This window comes from Hypanus sabinus, chromosome 24, assembly GCF_030144855.1.
Source record: "Hypanus sabinus isolate sHypSab1 chromosome 24, sHypSab1.hap1, whole genome shotgun sequence".
Taxonomy (NCBI): domain Eukaryota; kingdom Metazoa; phylum Chordata; class Chondrichthyes; order Myliobatiformes; family Dasyatidae; genus Hypanus; species Hypanus sabinus.
Window position 1 is genome coordinate 32,271,821 of NC_082729.1, and position 13,999 is coordinate 32,285,819.

The following is a 13,999-nucleotide window of genomic DNA, read 5'->3' on the forward strand; positions in this document are numbered from 1 at the left end:
CGGGCCAAATGGGGCTATTGAAAGGCGAGGCAGCGGTTCTAATAATTCCTCCCGTAACAGGGCTTGAATGGAGTCTGCGATTTCTTGGCGCCCCCCCCCCCCCGGCACTCCGTACTGACTGTTACAGATGATCTTGGAGGGAGGGGGAATGACGATTGGCTCCCACTTAGCTGCCCCGACGACAGTAGTGGCTCGCGCGATGCCGAAGGTGAACTTGCCCCTGTTTGTTTCAAGTGATCATCCCTTTAAAACATTGATCCCGAGGATACATTCCGGGGAGGAGGCAATAAGGACTTGTACACGTCTGGGGGAAGGGTGACCTCCCTAGCTGGTAACAGGGAGCCCCCCAATCCCTCTATCTGCATGTCCGTACCCCTCCATAAGGCAGGATTGCCTGGGATAATCGTGTGCTGGGCGCCTGTGTCGACAAGCGCCACACACCTCTGTGTGTTTCCCTTTCCCCAGTGTACTGTGACGGGTATATGTGGCCTCAGGTCCCCCGGGGGGGGAAGGGCGAGAGAGCAAATGTGCCAGGGGCCCTGGCCTTCATCCTGTGGGAGGGGGGAAGAGGGCTGCCACGCCGGGGGTGAGGCACTTTGCGGGTGGAGGTGGGACATTTCCTGCCTGACGAGCTGTCCGAGTTCTGCTTCGAGTTCCTTTGAGACAGTTTCAGGCAGGGGAGGCGCGGAGGGTGGCTCAGTGTGGGTGGTCTTTTTGTAAGTAGTCTTCCCCCTGCAATGCTCCTTCCACAGGGCATATAGGTTGGGGGTGGGGATGCCGTCTATCTGGTTACGATCCACCCCTGCACGCAGCAGGTCCATGTACAGCTGCCTGCGTGTATATCTGAGAGGGATAGTGTCTTGGGCCCTTGTCTCGGTCTTCCGGACCTGCGTAGGTGCCCCCCTCTGCATATATTCTAATCCCTCCAGGAGGGTGATGACATCCTGTACTGTCCTACCACTGGCTGGTGCCATGAGGGGCAGGATTACCGACTTCAGATCGGGGCGCGCGGTAGTGACTAAGTATCCCGCTAGGGCACCGGTCACTCGTGTGTTTTCAAGGAAGTTACGGTCGCAGGCACCTTGATAGATGCCGTTGACCAGTGCCCATTCCCTGATAACCCGGGTGCCCTCACTGACCGTACCCCATTGCGGGTGCCTGTGCAGATCCCACTCCAGCAGTGTGGGATAGCGAGCTCGTACCGCGGTCACTACCCGATCCCACAGGGTTGTGCCGTTGTGGATTTCAGCTTGTGGTGCCAGCAGCGCATTGTTTATGCTCTGCTGGTCAGAGAGGCTTCCCAGGGCGCTTGCCTCCTGATGGGAGAGGCTGAGGTTGGGACCCCCTCGTCTCACAGCCGGAGCAGCCAGGCCGCGAGGTTCTCACCTGGTCGTTGGCAGTACCGATCCGCCAACTGGGTCAGCTCCTTGGGGGAGAAGTCCCGGGTCTCCGTGGTCTTGGAGTCACTGGGGAAGGTCCGTCCGTCTCCCCCTCGTTCCCTTCCTCCCTGTGGTGAACCTGGGACCGCGTGGTGACGGTTCGGGCATGTTGGAGCTCGGGTGAGAAGGGGGAAAGGCGGTTGTGGGACCTTGGCTCCTCAGGCACCCCCTCGTCGTCACTATCCAGCCAGATGTCCCCATCCCCAGCCATGCATCCAGCTTGTCACCACACTGGACTAAGGCTCGAATCTTTTAACGGGTCCGGCTGCCAGCCAGACCGACGGGCTGCCCCGGCCTGCTGAAGCTTCATGAGGCGACAGGCAAGTTCAGTTCCCCTAACTTCAAGGTCATTGGCTCGGACCTGGGCAGCCTGTGCTGCTTCCTTCAGCGTGCAACAACGCTGACTGAGGTCTTCAATTTCCCTGTCCTTCCAACCACACAAGTGCTGCGGGTGATCAGTAATTCTAACCTGGCGTCTCAGCAGGGACGCAAACAACCAGAAGGCAGCCCTTGGACTCCCCTTGGCTTTGGGGAACCCTGATTCCTTCAGGAGGGAGACCACATGATGGCCCAGCTTCTCTCTACGGGGCTCTAACTGCTCAGACCAGTCCACTGGTTTTCCGTGGTCTGCCAGCATGCTGGCCAGACTCTCAAATCCCTCCCTTTCATCAGCCCACCCTGGGATCTTATCCTGGGTGCCTGTACTGGCTTTCTTCCCTTTGTTCCAGAACATTCTCTCGTGCTTGTGTCCAGCCAAAACCTACGAGACCCTGCTCTGCAGCACCAAATGTTGTGATGGAAATAACTGGTTCTTTGAGCCTCAACAGTAGAGGCCTGGACACACACAGTTTTAATAATAAGGAATTTATTTACAAGGGGAAGTCGGGTCAACACAAGCAACTACAATACACAGGAAGCGGTGTGGGGACAGGGTACAGTTACACATACAAAGAACAAGGGAAAAGCACTACAACAGCTATCCCCCTTGACCTTGGATAGCCGCGGCTCCCTGACCAGGACAAATGATAGACCTTCCCAAGCATAGATCAATGCACTTACCTTCAATGAGGTGGTCTGTAAGAGAGGGCTAGCCAAGGCCAAGTCTCACCTTTTAAAGCACGGGGCTGGGCGAGATAATCCAATTAAGGTGACCAATAATTTAGGTGTGCATTGATTAGTTGGAAGGGACCAAATGTTGATTGGCATGTGGTGTGTCCTCCGACCAGCCAGGTGGCAGTGCGTCTGTCATGTGGCCGGTATCTCTGCATACATAAGGGGATCCTTTCGATCCCGGAATCATTTTCCAGTGAACCCTCTCCAATGCCAGCACATCTTTTCCTAGATGTGGGGTCCAAAACTGCTCACAATACTTCAAGCAAGCTCTCACATTGCTCAGTGAAGTCTCAACATCTCAACCCTGCTTTTATATTCTAGTCCTCACAAAATTAACGCTAACATTGCATTTGCCTTCCTCAGCACTGACTGAACCTGCAAATTAACTTTAAGGGAGTCCTGCACGAATCCTCGAATCCCCTCGTCCCCTTTGTACCCAAGTTTTTGAATTTCTCTCTGTTTAGAAAATAGTCGACCCTTTAATTTCTTCTAACAAAGTGCACGAGCAAACACTTCCCCACACTGTATTCCATCCACAACTTCTTAGCACATTCTCCTAATCCGGCCAAGTCCTTCTGTAGTCCTATTTCCTCAAAGCTACCCGCCCCTCCATCTATCTGCAAACTTGGCCGCAAAGCCGTCAATTCTGTTATCCAAATCATTGAGATATAATGAAAATGGAGCGGTCCCAGCCAGACACCTGTGGAAAAGCATAGAAAAGGCCCCCCTTATTCCCACTCTTTGCCTGCCGCCGATCAGCCAATATTCTATCCATGTTAGTATCAAGGGTTCTTAATTTGTTAAGCAGCCTCATGTGCAACAACTTCTCAAAATCCAAAATCTATTCGCAATTGTACTTTGTCTATTCTGCTTGAATTCTAGCAGATTTGTCATGCAAGATTTTCCCTGAAGGAAACCATGCTACTGCAGCCTATTTTTAACCACGTGCCACCAAGTACTCCGAACCTGCATAAGAAACAGGAGCAGGAGTCGGCCACGGACTCATCTCCACCCACCGGCCTTTCCCCCATATACCTCAATTCCCCGATACAAAAATCTATCCATCCTTGTTTAAGTGTATTTACTGAGGTAGCCTCCATTGGGCAGAGAATTCCACAGATTCACCACTCTCTGGGAAAAGTAGTTCTTCATCTCCAGTCTAAATTTACTCCCACAGATCTTGACGCTGTGTCCCCTAGTTCTAGTCTCACTGGCCAGTGGAAACAATTTTCTTGTCTCTATCTTATCTATCCCTTTCATAATTTTGTTTCTGTAAGATCTCTCATCCTTCTGGATTTCAGTGAGTACAGTCCCAGGTGACTCAATCTCTCCCCATAGTCCCTTATCTCTTATCATTCCCTTATCATTATCCTTATCTCTGGAATCAACCTGCTGAGCCTCCTCGGCACCGCCTCCAAAGCCAGTATATCCTTCCTCAAGTATGGAGACCGGAACTGCACACAGTACTCCAGGTGCGGCCTCACCAGTACCCTGTATAGTTGCAGCATGGCCTCCCTGCTCTTAAATTCAATCCCTCTAGCAATGAAGGCCAACGTTCCGTTTGCCTTCTCGATTGCCGGCTGCACCTGCAAAGCAACCTTCTGCGATTCATGCACAAGCACTCCCAAGTCCCTCTGCACAGCAGCATGCTGTAATTTTTTACCAATTCAATAATCCAGACAGACATAATTTATTGATCCCGAGGGAAATTGGGTTTTGTTACAGCCGCACCAACCAAGAATAGTGTAGAAATACAGCAATATAAACCATAAATAATTAAGTAATAATAAATAAATTATGCCAAGTAGAAATTAGTCCAGTCTTCTATTTTTCCTTCCAAAGTGGATGGCCTCGTATTTACCATCTGCCAGACCCTTGCCCACTCACTTAACCTATCTATATCTCTCTGAAGACTCTGCATCCTCTGCACAATTTGCTTTTCTACTCAATCTAGTATCATCAGCAAACTTGGATACACTACTCCCAGTTCCCTCTTCCAGATTGTTAATGTGTTGTGGGCCCAGCACCGACCCCTGTGTCACACCGCTCACCACTGATTGCCAACCAGAGTAACACCCATTTATCACAACTCTCTGCTTTCTATTGGTTAACCAATTCTCTATCCATGCTGACACATCACCCCCAGCTCCATGCATCCTTGTGGATAAGTCTTTCATGAGGCACTTTATCGAACGCCTTCTGGAAATCCAAGTAAATAACGTCCATTTGTTCCCCTCTACCTTTGTTCTATTCTCAAAGAACTCCAGTAAGTTTGTCAAACAGGACCTGCCGTTGCTGAATCCATACTGCGTCTGCCTGACTGATACATTTCTTTCCAGATGCCTCGCTATTTCTTCTTTAATGACAGCTTCAAGAATTCTCCCAACTACAGTTGTTAAACTAACTGGCCTATAGTTACCTGCCTTTTGCCTACATCCTTTTTTGAACAGTTCACCTTTCAATCTGCTGGGACCTGCCCAGAGTTGAGAGAATTTTGGTAAATTACCACCAAAGCCTCAACTACAACTTTAGACCCACAAGTTTGCCGTGCACTACCATCACATCCATATCACCCCTCTTCAGCATGTTAGATGTGTCCTCCTCTGTGAAAACTGACACAAAATAGTCATTCAAAGCCCTGGTCATTTCATCATTACCCAATATCAATTTCCCCTTCTCATCCTCCAAGGAATCCACATTCACTTTGACCATCATTTTCCACTTTATATTATTATAATATCCTACTATCCCTTTTTATATTTTGTGCTGGTTTATTTTCATAATCTATCTTCCCTTTCTTTAGTCTTCCTGGGTGGTTCTTTGTTGCTTTATGAAGTTTTCCCAATCTTCCAGTTTCCCGCTACACTTGGCAACTTTGTATGCACGAGCTTTCAGTTTGCTGTCTTCCTTTATTTGCTTAGTTCTTGAAGACTGGCTCTCCCCACCTCCACTGTCCTTATCTTTAACTGGAATACACTTCTGTTGAGCACCATGAAAAATTTCCTTGGAAGTCTTCCACTATTCCACCATATAGCCAGTGTTCCTAGTCTACGCTACCCAACTCCTCCCCCATCCTTTTGTAGACTCCCTTGTTTAGGCACAATACACTGGTTTTATTGCACCCTCCATTTGTATGAGAAACTCGATCATACTGTGATCACTCTTACCAAGAGGATCTCTATAAGTTCACTAATTTTACCCGTCTCATTGCACAGGACCAGATCCAAGATAACACATTCCCTTGTAGGCTCAATACATGCTGTTCAAGAAAGCCATCATGTATGCATTCTATGAAGTCCTTCTCAAGACTGCCGAGACCAACTTGATTCACCCAATCTACGTGGAAGTTAAAGTCTCCCATGAGACTGTTCCGTTCTTACATGCCTCAGATATTTCTCTTCATTCTCTGTGCCACTGTAATGTTATTCTTCAGTAGCCAATAGACAACTCTCAGAGATTTTATTTCCCTTCACTATTCCTAATCTCCACCCAGATGGATTCAAAATTCTTCTTGGGTCTTGTATCATCTCTCACCATCACCATCGGTCGTGGTCGTGCCTCCGTTGGTCACTGGTCTCCGGGGCGGAGTTGACATAGAGATCCATCTGTTGCCCATGCAGTGGGAACCCCCCTCTCCATGCTCGTGATAGGTCCAAAGGAACGACGAAAGTCGATACGGTTTGGTGCCAGCAACATCGCAGGAGTCGCCGTGCCCATGCTGGGTACACATCATCCTGGTCTCACCCTTAAGAGCACTTGCCCCACCTCCCTTACATTCCTGCCTATCCTTCCGCTTTACCTGATATCCTTGGATATTTAATTCCTAATCCTCTCCACCCTGCAACCACGTCTCTGTAATGGCCACTAAATCATACCTCTTTGTACTGATTTGTGCCACAAGTTCACTGACCTCATTATAAATTCTATGGGTATTCAAATAAAGTGCCCATTATGCTTTTAAGATCTAGTAAACTGTCTCTCTTGCACTTGACTTTCCTGCGCTCCACCCTTACTGTTCTCTTTTTCACCCCATCCAGAATAGTTGATCAACCACAAGCTATTCTAAAAGCCATCTCATAGGTATTCAACAAATTCTCTTGGGGTTGAGTACCAATCTGATTTTCCTCGATCTACCTGCAAATTGCAATCCCCCGTGACTCCCATGACATTGCCCTTTTGACACGCCTTTTCTATCCCCCCCGTTGTAATTTGCATTACAAGTTGGTGAGACATTAACCCACAGCTCCCTCTGCCCCTGTGGGTGGGGTGTAACCCCTCGGATGGGAGGTTAGGAAACGAATCTCCCCATGGTGGGATTTTGTTGTGCACGAGTTGGGATGTGCAGAATCAGCTTCAAGTCCCAATTGGTTGACTACCTCGCAGCTCTAAATACCGATTGGCTGACCATCCCACAGCTCTAAATACTGATTGGTTGACCACTCCACATCAGGAAAGTAGATCTCCTGGCGCCTGCCAGGAGGTAGTGAGAGTTTGTTATCGGGTGGGGAAGCATGTATTGAGTTTATAGCGTGTGCTGTGTTAGTGACATCTCCTTTCTCTCTTCTGCTGCCCAGGCTGGCATGTTCATCTTCCAGCTCTTTGATTACTACTCAGCCAGTGGGATGACGCTCCTTTGGCAAGCCTTCTGGGAGTGTGTGGTGGTGGCCTGGGTTTACGGTGAGTGTTACTGCACAGGTAGAGAGGGTGCAGGAACCCACCATTCGGATGTGACGGTACTGGCCTGAGTGTCACTGACTCGCCCTCCCTGTGCGCTGGGAGGAACGGGGCAGGAACCCCGTGAGCTGTTGGAGAGATGCTGAGAGGGTGGGCTTGTGGTGTACATTTACTGTGAGGGAGAGGTGCCATGACTGGGGGCAGTATGGGGAGGGGCAGTGACCCAGAGGGAGGGAAGGGGGACAGGAATCCCTGAGTGGGTTCTGGTTGAGTCTGACCCTGGAGTAGGAGTGGGGAAGGAGGTGTTGATTCACTTTGGGTCAGGAATACAAAGTGGTGGGAAGAGGAAGGGGGAAGGAGTGGCTGCTGGGTCAGGGGATGGAAGGGAGTTAATGATCCACCATCCACCCCATCCTTAGCCGGTGTTAACCCCCATGTCTGTCCCTGTAGGCGGAGACCGATATATGGGTGACCTGGAGTGTATGTTGGGGTACCGGCCCTGTGCGCTGATAAAATGGTGCTGGTCGTTCATCACGCCTCTGATCTGCATGGTGAGGACACGGGGCATCCCATGGCGGTGGCGGCAGGGGGGAGGAGGTGAGGTAGGGTGTCGAGGGGTTGAAGAAGGAAGGGTTGGAGGAGGAAGAGGGGTGGTGGAGGGGTTGAAGAAGGAGGGGTTGGAGGAGGAAGAGGGGTGGTGGAGGGGTTGAAGAAGGAAGGGGGCGGTGGAGGGGTTGAAGGAGGAGGGGTTGGAGGAGGAAGAGGGGTGGTGGAGGGGTTGAAGGAGGAAGGGAGGCGGTGGAGGGGTTGAAGGAGGAAGGGAGGGGTTGAAGGAGGAAGGGAGGGGTTGAAGGAGGAGGGGTTGGAGGAAGAGGGGTGGTGGAGGGGTTGAAGGAGGAAGGGGGCAGTGGAGGGGTTGAAGGAGGAGGGGTTGGAGGAGGAAGAGGGGTGGTGGAGGGGTTGAAGGAGGAGGGGTTGGAGGAGGAAGAGGGGTGGTGGAGGGGTTGAAGGAGGAAGGGAGGCGGTGGAGGGGTTGAAGGAGGAAGGGAGGGGTTGAAGGAGGAAGGGAGGGGTTGAAGGAGGAAGGGAGGGGTTGAAGGAGGAGGGGTTGGAGGAAGAGGGGTGGTGGAGGGGTTGAAGGAGGAAGGGAGGGGTTGAAGGAGGAAGGGAGGCGTTGAAGGAGGAAGGGAGGCGTTGAAGGAGGAGGAGTGGGCAGTGGAGGGGTTGAAGAGGTGGTGGAGGAGGGAAGGGTAAGAGGAAGGGGGAGGCTGATCAGGGAACATGGGGGTGGGTGGGCAGACCCTTTCCCCTCCACCTCACCCTGTCTCCTCCCCGACTCCAGGGTATCTTCACCTTCCACCTGGTGAACTACCGGTCCCTGACGTACAACAAGACGTACACTTACCCCTGGTGGGGCGAGGCCATCGGCTGGAGTCTTGCCCTTGCCTCCATGCTTTGCATCCCCATCACCGTCCTCTACAAACTCAGCCACAGCAGGGGCTCCCTCAAAGAGGTGAGTACGGGGCAGGGAGAGAGGAGGTGGCGGAGAGGGTGGGAGAGGCAGTGGTGTGGGAACAGCGCGGGACAGGAGACGGTGAGTGGGTCTTGGACAGGGTCCCAGTCCCACATTAAAACTTTCAGAGGTGGGGTGTGGGGGCTCCCTCACACGGTAGAGTAGTGGTTAGCCCAGTCCAGACAACCGGGGTTCAATTCCCACTGCACGTCCCCCTGTGACTGAGTGGCGTTTATCCCAGTCCAAAGTTAATTGGTCATTGTAAATTGTCCCGCGATTCAGCCAGGGTCGCTGGGCGGTGCAGCTCAGAGTGCCGATTGTGTGATTGTATATCAATAAATAAATTCAGATCCCTCCCCCTATCCTCGGGGGGGGGGGGGGGTGCCTGCAGTATTTTGCCTGTGTAAAGAAACGGCCTCCTGTGACGTTGTGCACGCTCTCCCTCCCTCCCCTCAGCGGTGGCAGGCGCTCACCAGGCCCGTGTGGGGGAGTCACCACCTGATGTACCAGGCCGCAGAAATGGACGTCAAGCAACCGTGCCAGGGAGCTTCCTCCTCCGAGAAGGTGGTCATCTACGAGAGCGTGATGTGAGGGCGCACCCCACTTCAACTCCAGTCTGGGGTCAGCCCAGGGATGGTCTTCCAGAAGATTCTGCTGCTGCGTGTGTGCGTGTGTCTGTCTCTGAGGTTTCGGGAGGGGGTGGGGGGGATTGGGGTGAAGAGTGGGAGGGGCTACTGACTTCGTGAATGCAGAGGCCGTCTCAAAGGACAGTGGGTCTATTGATGAAAGGGTGCAATTTCAATGTACCCACCCTATCCTGGGGGGAGGATGTTGTGACCCTCTCTGAGGGTACACCCACTGTCCTCTGGGAATGTGTGGGGGTGCGGTGAGGTGATGTTCTGATAAAACCTGCACAGAAGTGTGACTGATCTTCACCCACGTCCGTTTCTGCTGATCACCGAGCCCTCCCCTTGACACATTCTGCAGGCTGGGATTATTTTGGTGTCTTCCCTCCCTCACCTCAAAGCTCCCCCTCCTGAACCTCAGGCCGAATGATAGTGTACTGTGATTATTTATTATATAACATGTAATTAATGTGTTAAACTTTGGAAAAGATGCACTTCATACCAACGGTCAGCTCCTTGCTGGTTCCAGTTGGACAGTACTTGCCCACCTCCCTGCACTCTGTAAACACAGTTCAACTGGTACCCTGAGATCCATTCCCAGGCAGAACATTCTTCCAAATTCCTCCTTGGATTGAACTGGAGACTGTAAATCAGGGAACCATGTTCCTGCTGCTGGGAATAGAGATGGGAACTGTGCACGGTGCTCCTGGTGTGGGTCTGACCCAGGGATACAGAGATGGGAACTGTGCATGGTGCTCCCGGTGTGGGTCTGACCCAGGGATACAGAGATGGGAACTGTGCACGGTGCTCCCGGTGTGGGTCTGACCCAGGGATACAGAGATGGGAACTGTGCATGGTGCTCCCGGTGTGGGTCTGACCCAGGGATACAGAGATGGGAACTGTGCACGGTGCTCCCGGTGTGGGTCTGACCCAGGGATAGGGAGACAGTAACTGTGCACGGTGCTCCCGGTGTGGGTCTGACCCAGAGTTAGGGAGACGGGAACTGTGCACGGTGCTCCCGGTGTGGGCTGATCCAGTCTGTAGGTGGAATTGAACTAGAGTTTGTACAGAGTGAATGGGGGAGACTAACCTCCTTGGAAGTGCTCATTGTGATTGTGCCAATAACGATAGAAATGATTGTACATCAGAGTGATGTAATCACTTTAAAATAAGCACCTTAATATGATACTGTGATAACTGCACAAGTTAACAATCGGAGTGATTCTTAGAGCATGCTTGAGATTTTTGAGTCTTCTCCTGGATTTTGTGTGTGAATTGAAATGAATAAAATATTTTGACAACTGGTCTCCATGGCGATCTGGAGTCTGGTTTCAGCCTAGGCTGTGCAGCCTGTTTCACAGGGCCTGGTGCCGGAGGTTCACTCCTGACACCAACTACTGCCAATCTGCCAGTTTCACACACCCTGTGGGTGGTTTGTGCAACCCACCCCACCCCAGCCTCCCCAGGGACACAGCTGGACTTGCCCGCTCCCAGCTCCAACATGAAGCATTTGGGCTGGAAGGATTCCTGATGTCGAGGGGCGGGGTGGAAGAGGGTACTGGTGGAGGGCGACAGAGAGAGAGGAGGTTCCCGAGAACTGGTCGCTGCCTCGTCAGCCTCAAACCCGTCGCTCACTGCCCAGAGGCCGGGGGTGGAGGACAGGCAGGAGTGAGGGGGCTACCGGAGAGAAGCAGTGAGATTTAGATGTTGTCCAGTCAGACTCTCCATCACTGGTTCAAACCCTGGTGGTGGCGGCTGTGATTTTACTGTCCTGGCGAATAGGCTCCTATTGAGGGTGTGCCGAGGAGGGGAGAGGCCCCATCAGCCAGTGGCTCAGGAGCATTCAGACCTACCAGTGTCCTCATCGGACCCACGCTGGCCCGAGAGACCTTACCCCACCCAGGGCTCCGGCTAAGCGGCAGGCTGCTCCTTTCCGCCACAAAGGGAGCCACAGTCCGACGGCCTGGCCATCTTCTTCCACTAGATCAGTGCCAACCATAATGCCAAACTAAACCCTCCCTCATCTAAACACCGCTGTTATATCTGTTTCTGCCACCACCTCTGGCAACCCATTCGAGGTACCCTGGGTAAAAACAGACCCAACTACAGCACAGTACAGGCACTTCAGCCCAAAATCTTGTGCCAATCTGCTCTATGATCAATCTAACCCCTCCCCCTAGACCAGGTCACTGTGTAAAAATCTCCCCTAAACCTTCCATAAATCAGCGGTTCCCAATCTGGGGTCCATGACCCTTCAGTTAATTGTAGAGGTCCATGGCATTTGAAAAAAAGGACGGGACTGTTGCCTTAAACTGATCTCCTCTGGTATTGGCCATTTCTGCCCTGGCTGTCCACTCAGTCTTACATCCAACTTCGCTCCAAAGAGACAAGCCCTTGTTCTCTAATCCAGGCAGCATCCTGATATATCTCTCTGAAGCATCCACATCCTTCCTACAATGAGGCGACCAGAACTGAGCACAATACTCCAGGTGTGGTCTAAGCAGGGTTTTACAAAGCTGCTACATTACCCTCATACATTGGAGCAGACTCCGGCCATTGGTAGAGTCTGCTCTACCAACCCATCATGACTGATTTATTATCCTTTCAGCCACGTTCTTCCGCCTTCTCCCTGTAACTAACCTTTGACGCCCTGACTGATCAAGAACCTATCAACTTCTACTTTAAATACACCCAGTGACTTAGCGATGAATTCCACAGATTCACATCCTCTAAGGAAATTCCTCATCATCTCTGTTCCGAACGGACATCCTTCTATTTTGAGACCGAGCCCTCTGGTCCTCGACTTCCCCCCACTGAAGGAAACATCCTCTCCACATCCCCTCTATTTGGACCTTTCAGTATTCAATAGGCATCAATGAGATTCCCCTCCCCCTCATTCTTTTAAACTCCAACAAGTACAGGCCCAGAGCCATCAAATGCTCTTCATAAGTTAACCCTTTCATTCTCGTGAACCTTCTCCAATGGGTTCAACCACAAAGCTGCTCTAGAAAGTCATCCCGCAGGCATTCTGCAAACTCTCCCTCTTGGGATCCAGCACCAACCTGCATATTGAAGTAATGTTGCCCTTTCGACAAGCATTTTTCATCTCCCGTTGTAATTTGTAGATCACAGAGGCCTGTATACAACTTCCATCGGCATCTTCTTACCCGTGCAGTTCCTCAACTCTACCCACAAGGATTCTACATCTTCTGATCCTGCGTCACCTCTAAGGATTTTATTCATTTTTTTAACCAACAGAACCACATTCTGTCCTTTTGAAACAATCTGTATCCTTAAATGTTAAGCTCCCAGCTATAATCTTCTTCCAGCCACAACTCAGTGATGCCCACAACATCTCTAACTGCACTACAAGATCATCTACCTTATTCCATTTTCCACGATTTCAAATATTACACTTTCAGTCCTGTATTCATCACACTTTTCGATATTGCAATATACTGACTACAGGTTCCCCATCTGCCTGTACCTCCTTACAGTCTCACTACACGCTGCATGTACTTGTATACAAAGTGCCCCCTCAGACTTGTGGCCCCAGTTCCCACCCACTGCCAACTTAGTTTAAACCTCCCACAGCAGCTCCAGCAAACCTGCCCACTAGGATATTGGTCAGGTGTAACTCGTCCTTTTTGTACAGGTCGTACCTTCTCCAGGCTATTACCTTGCTGCTCTCGAACTCAACCCCTGACTAACGAAGGCCAACAAGTCAGGTGCCTCTTTTACAACCCTATCAATTCTGTGGTATTTCTGGATGTGGAAATCAAGCTCCACACTGCAGGAATGTGGTCTTTAACCCTGTGCTTTGATTTTATCTCCCTGAAACTTTGCCACTCTCTTCGGCCCCGTGCTCCTGCACGTTTCTCACCTGGGAGAAAGGTGTGACTATCTTCCCCATGTATGACTCTCACAAATGTCAGATCTCTCCAGAGCATCCACCGCTCCACAGAAATCAACCCCAGATTGTCCAACCTCTCCTCACAGCTCACCAGATCCTTCACTACCGGGGCATCGGAGTCAAAAGCGCATCGATCCCCAGAGGCTGCTGACAAGAATGGACACTGAACAGCCGAGTGCCCTGTGGGAATACAAGTCTCCTGTCCCCTACTGAAACCGTGGAGCAGTCAGGCTTGCAGATCACACGTCAGCCCGCCGCTGCCGGTCTCTGGGGTGAGGTTGGCTCAAAGGTGTTTCAGATGATCCAGCTGGCAGGCAGCCAGCCTGTAATCTAATCGCAGCTGTTACGTGTGAAGCAGTACCAAGGGTCAAGGCCAGATAAAGCTCTCAGCAGCTACAACCCGCCTGACCTTGCCCGAGGGTTAATGACAGGGTGCATGAGCTCTCGCACGTCTCTGGGCTGCTAGAAACTCGGAACCCTCCTGCGGACCTCTCACAGGAGCTGGGGATCCACGCACAGCAAGCACTAACGGGAGGATGGTCACAGCCAAGTGGCGGAAAAGAAGGTGCTGTGTGAAGGTGCTGCGCTGGACACAGGATCGAGTCCTGCCGGACGGACCCGTGCTGCACGACAGCGAAGTAACCGTGCAGCAGCTAACAGGGAATGACACCGTCCTGCACTGCAGCGAAGGTGCCATATAAGAGCTGACATCCGACACGGA

At 51.5% G+C, this 13,999-nt stretch overlaps 1 protein-coding gene across 1 annotated transcript in view; it reads left to right on the top strand.

Moving 5' to 3' along the window:
* LOC132380614 (creatine transporter-like) overlaps positions 1 to 10,671 on the top strand; it is a 41,761-nt gene extending 31,090 nt beyond the window's left edge. The window contains exons 10-13 of the mRNA XM_059949548.1: positions 7,127 to 7,229; positions 7,677 to 7,777; positions 8,569 to 8,739; positions 9,196 to 10,671. Coding sequence (XP_059805531.1) covers positions 7,127 to 7,229; positions 7,677 to 7,777; positions 8,569 to 8,739; positions 9,196 to 9,330 — 510 coding nt within the window. The 3' untranslated portion in view covers positions 9,331 to 10,671. The remainder of the gene's footprint in view (positions 1 to 7,126; positions 7,230 to 7,676; positions 7,778 to 8,568; positions 8,740 to 9,195) is intronic.
* Positions 10,672 to 13,999: the final 3,328 nt, after the last annotated feature.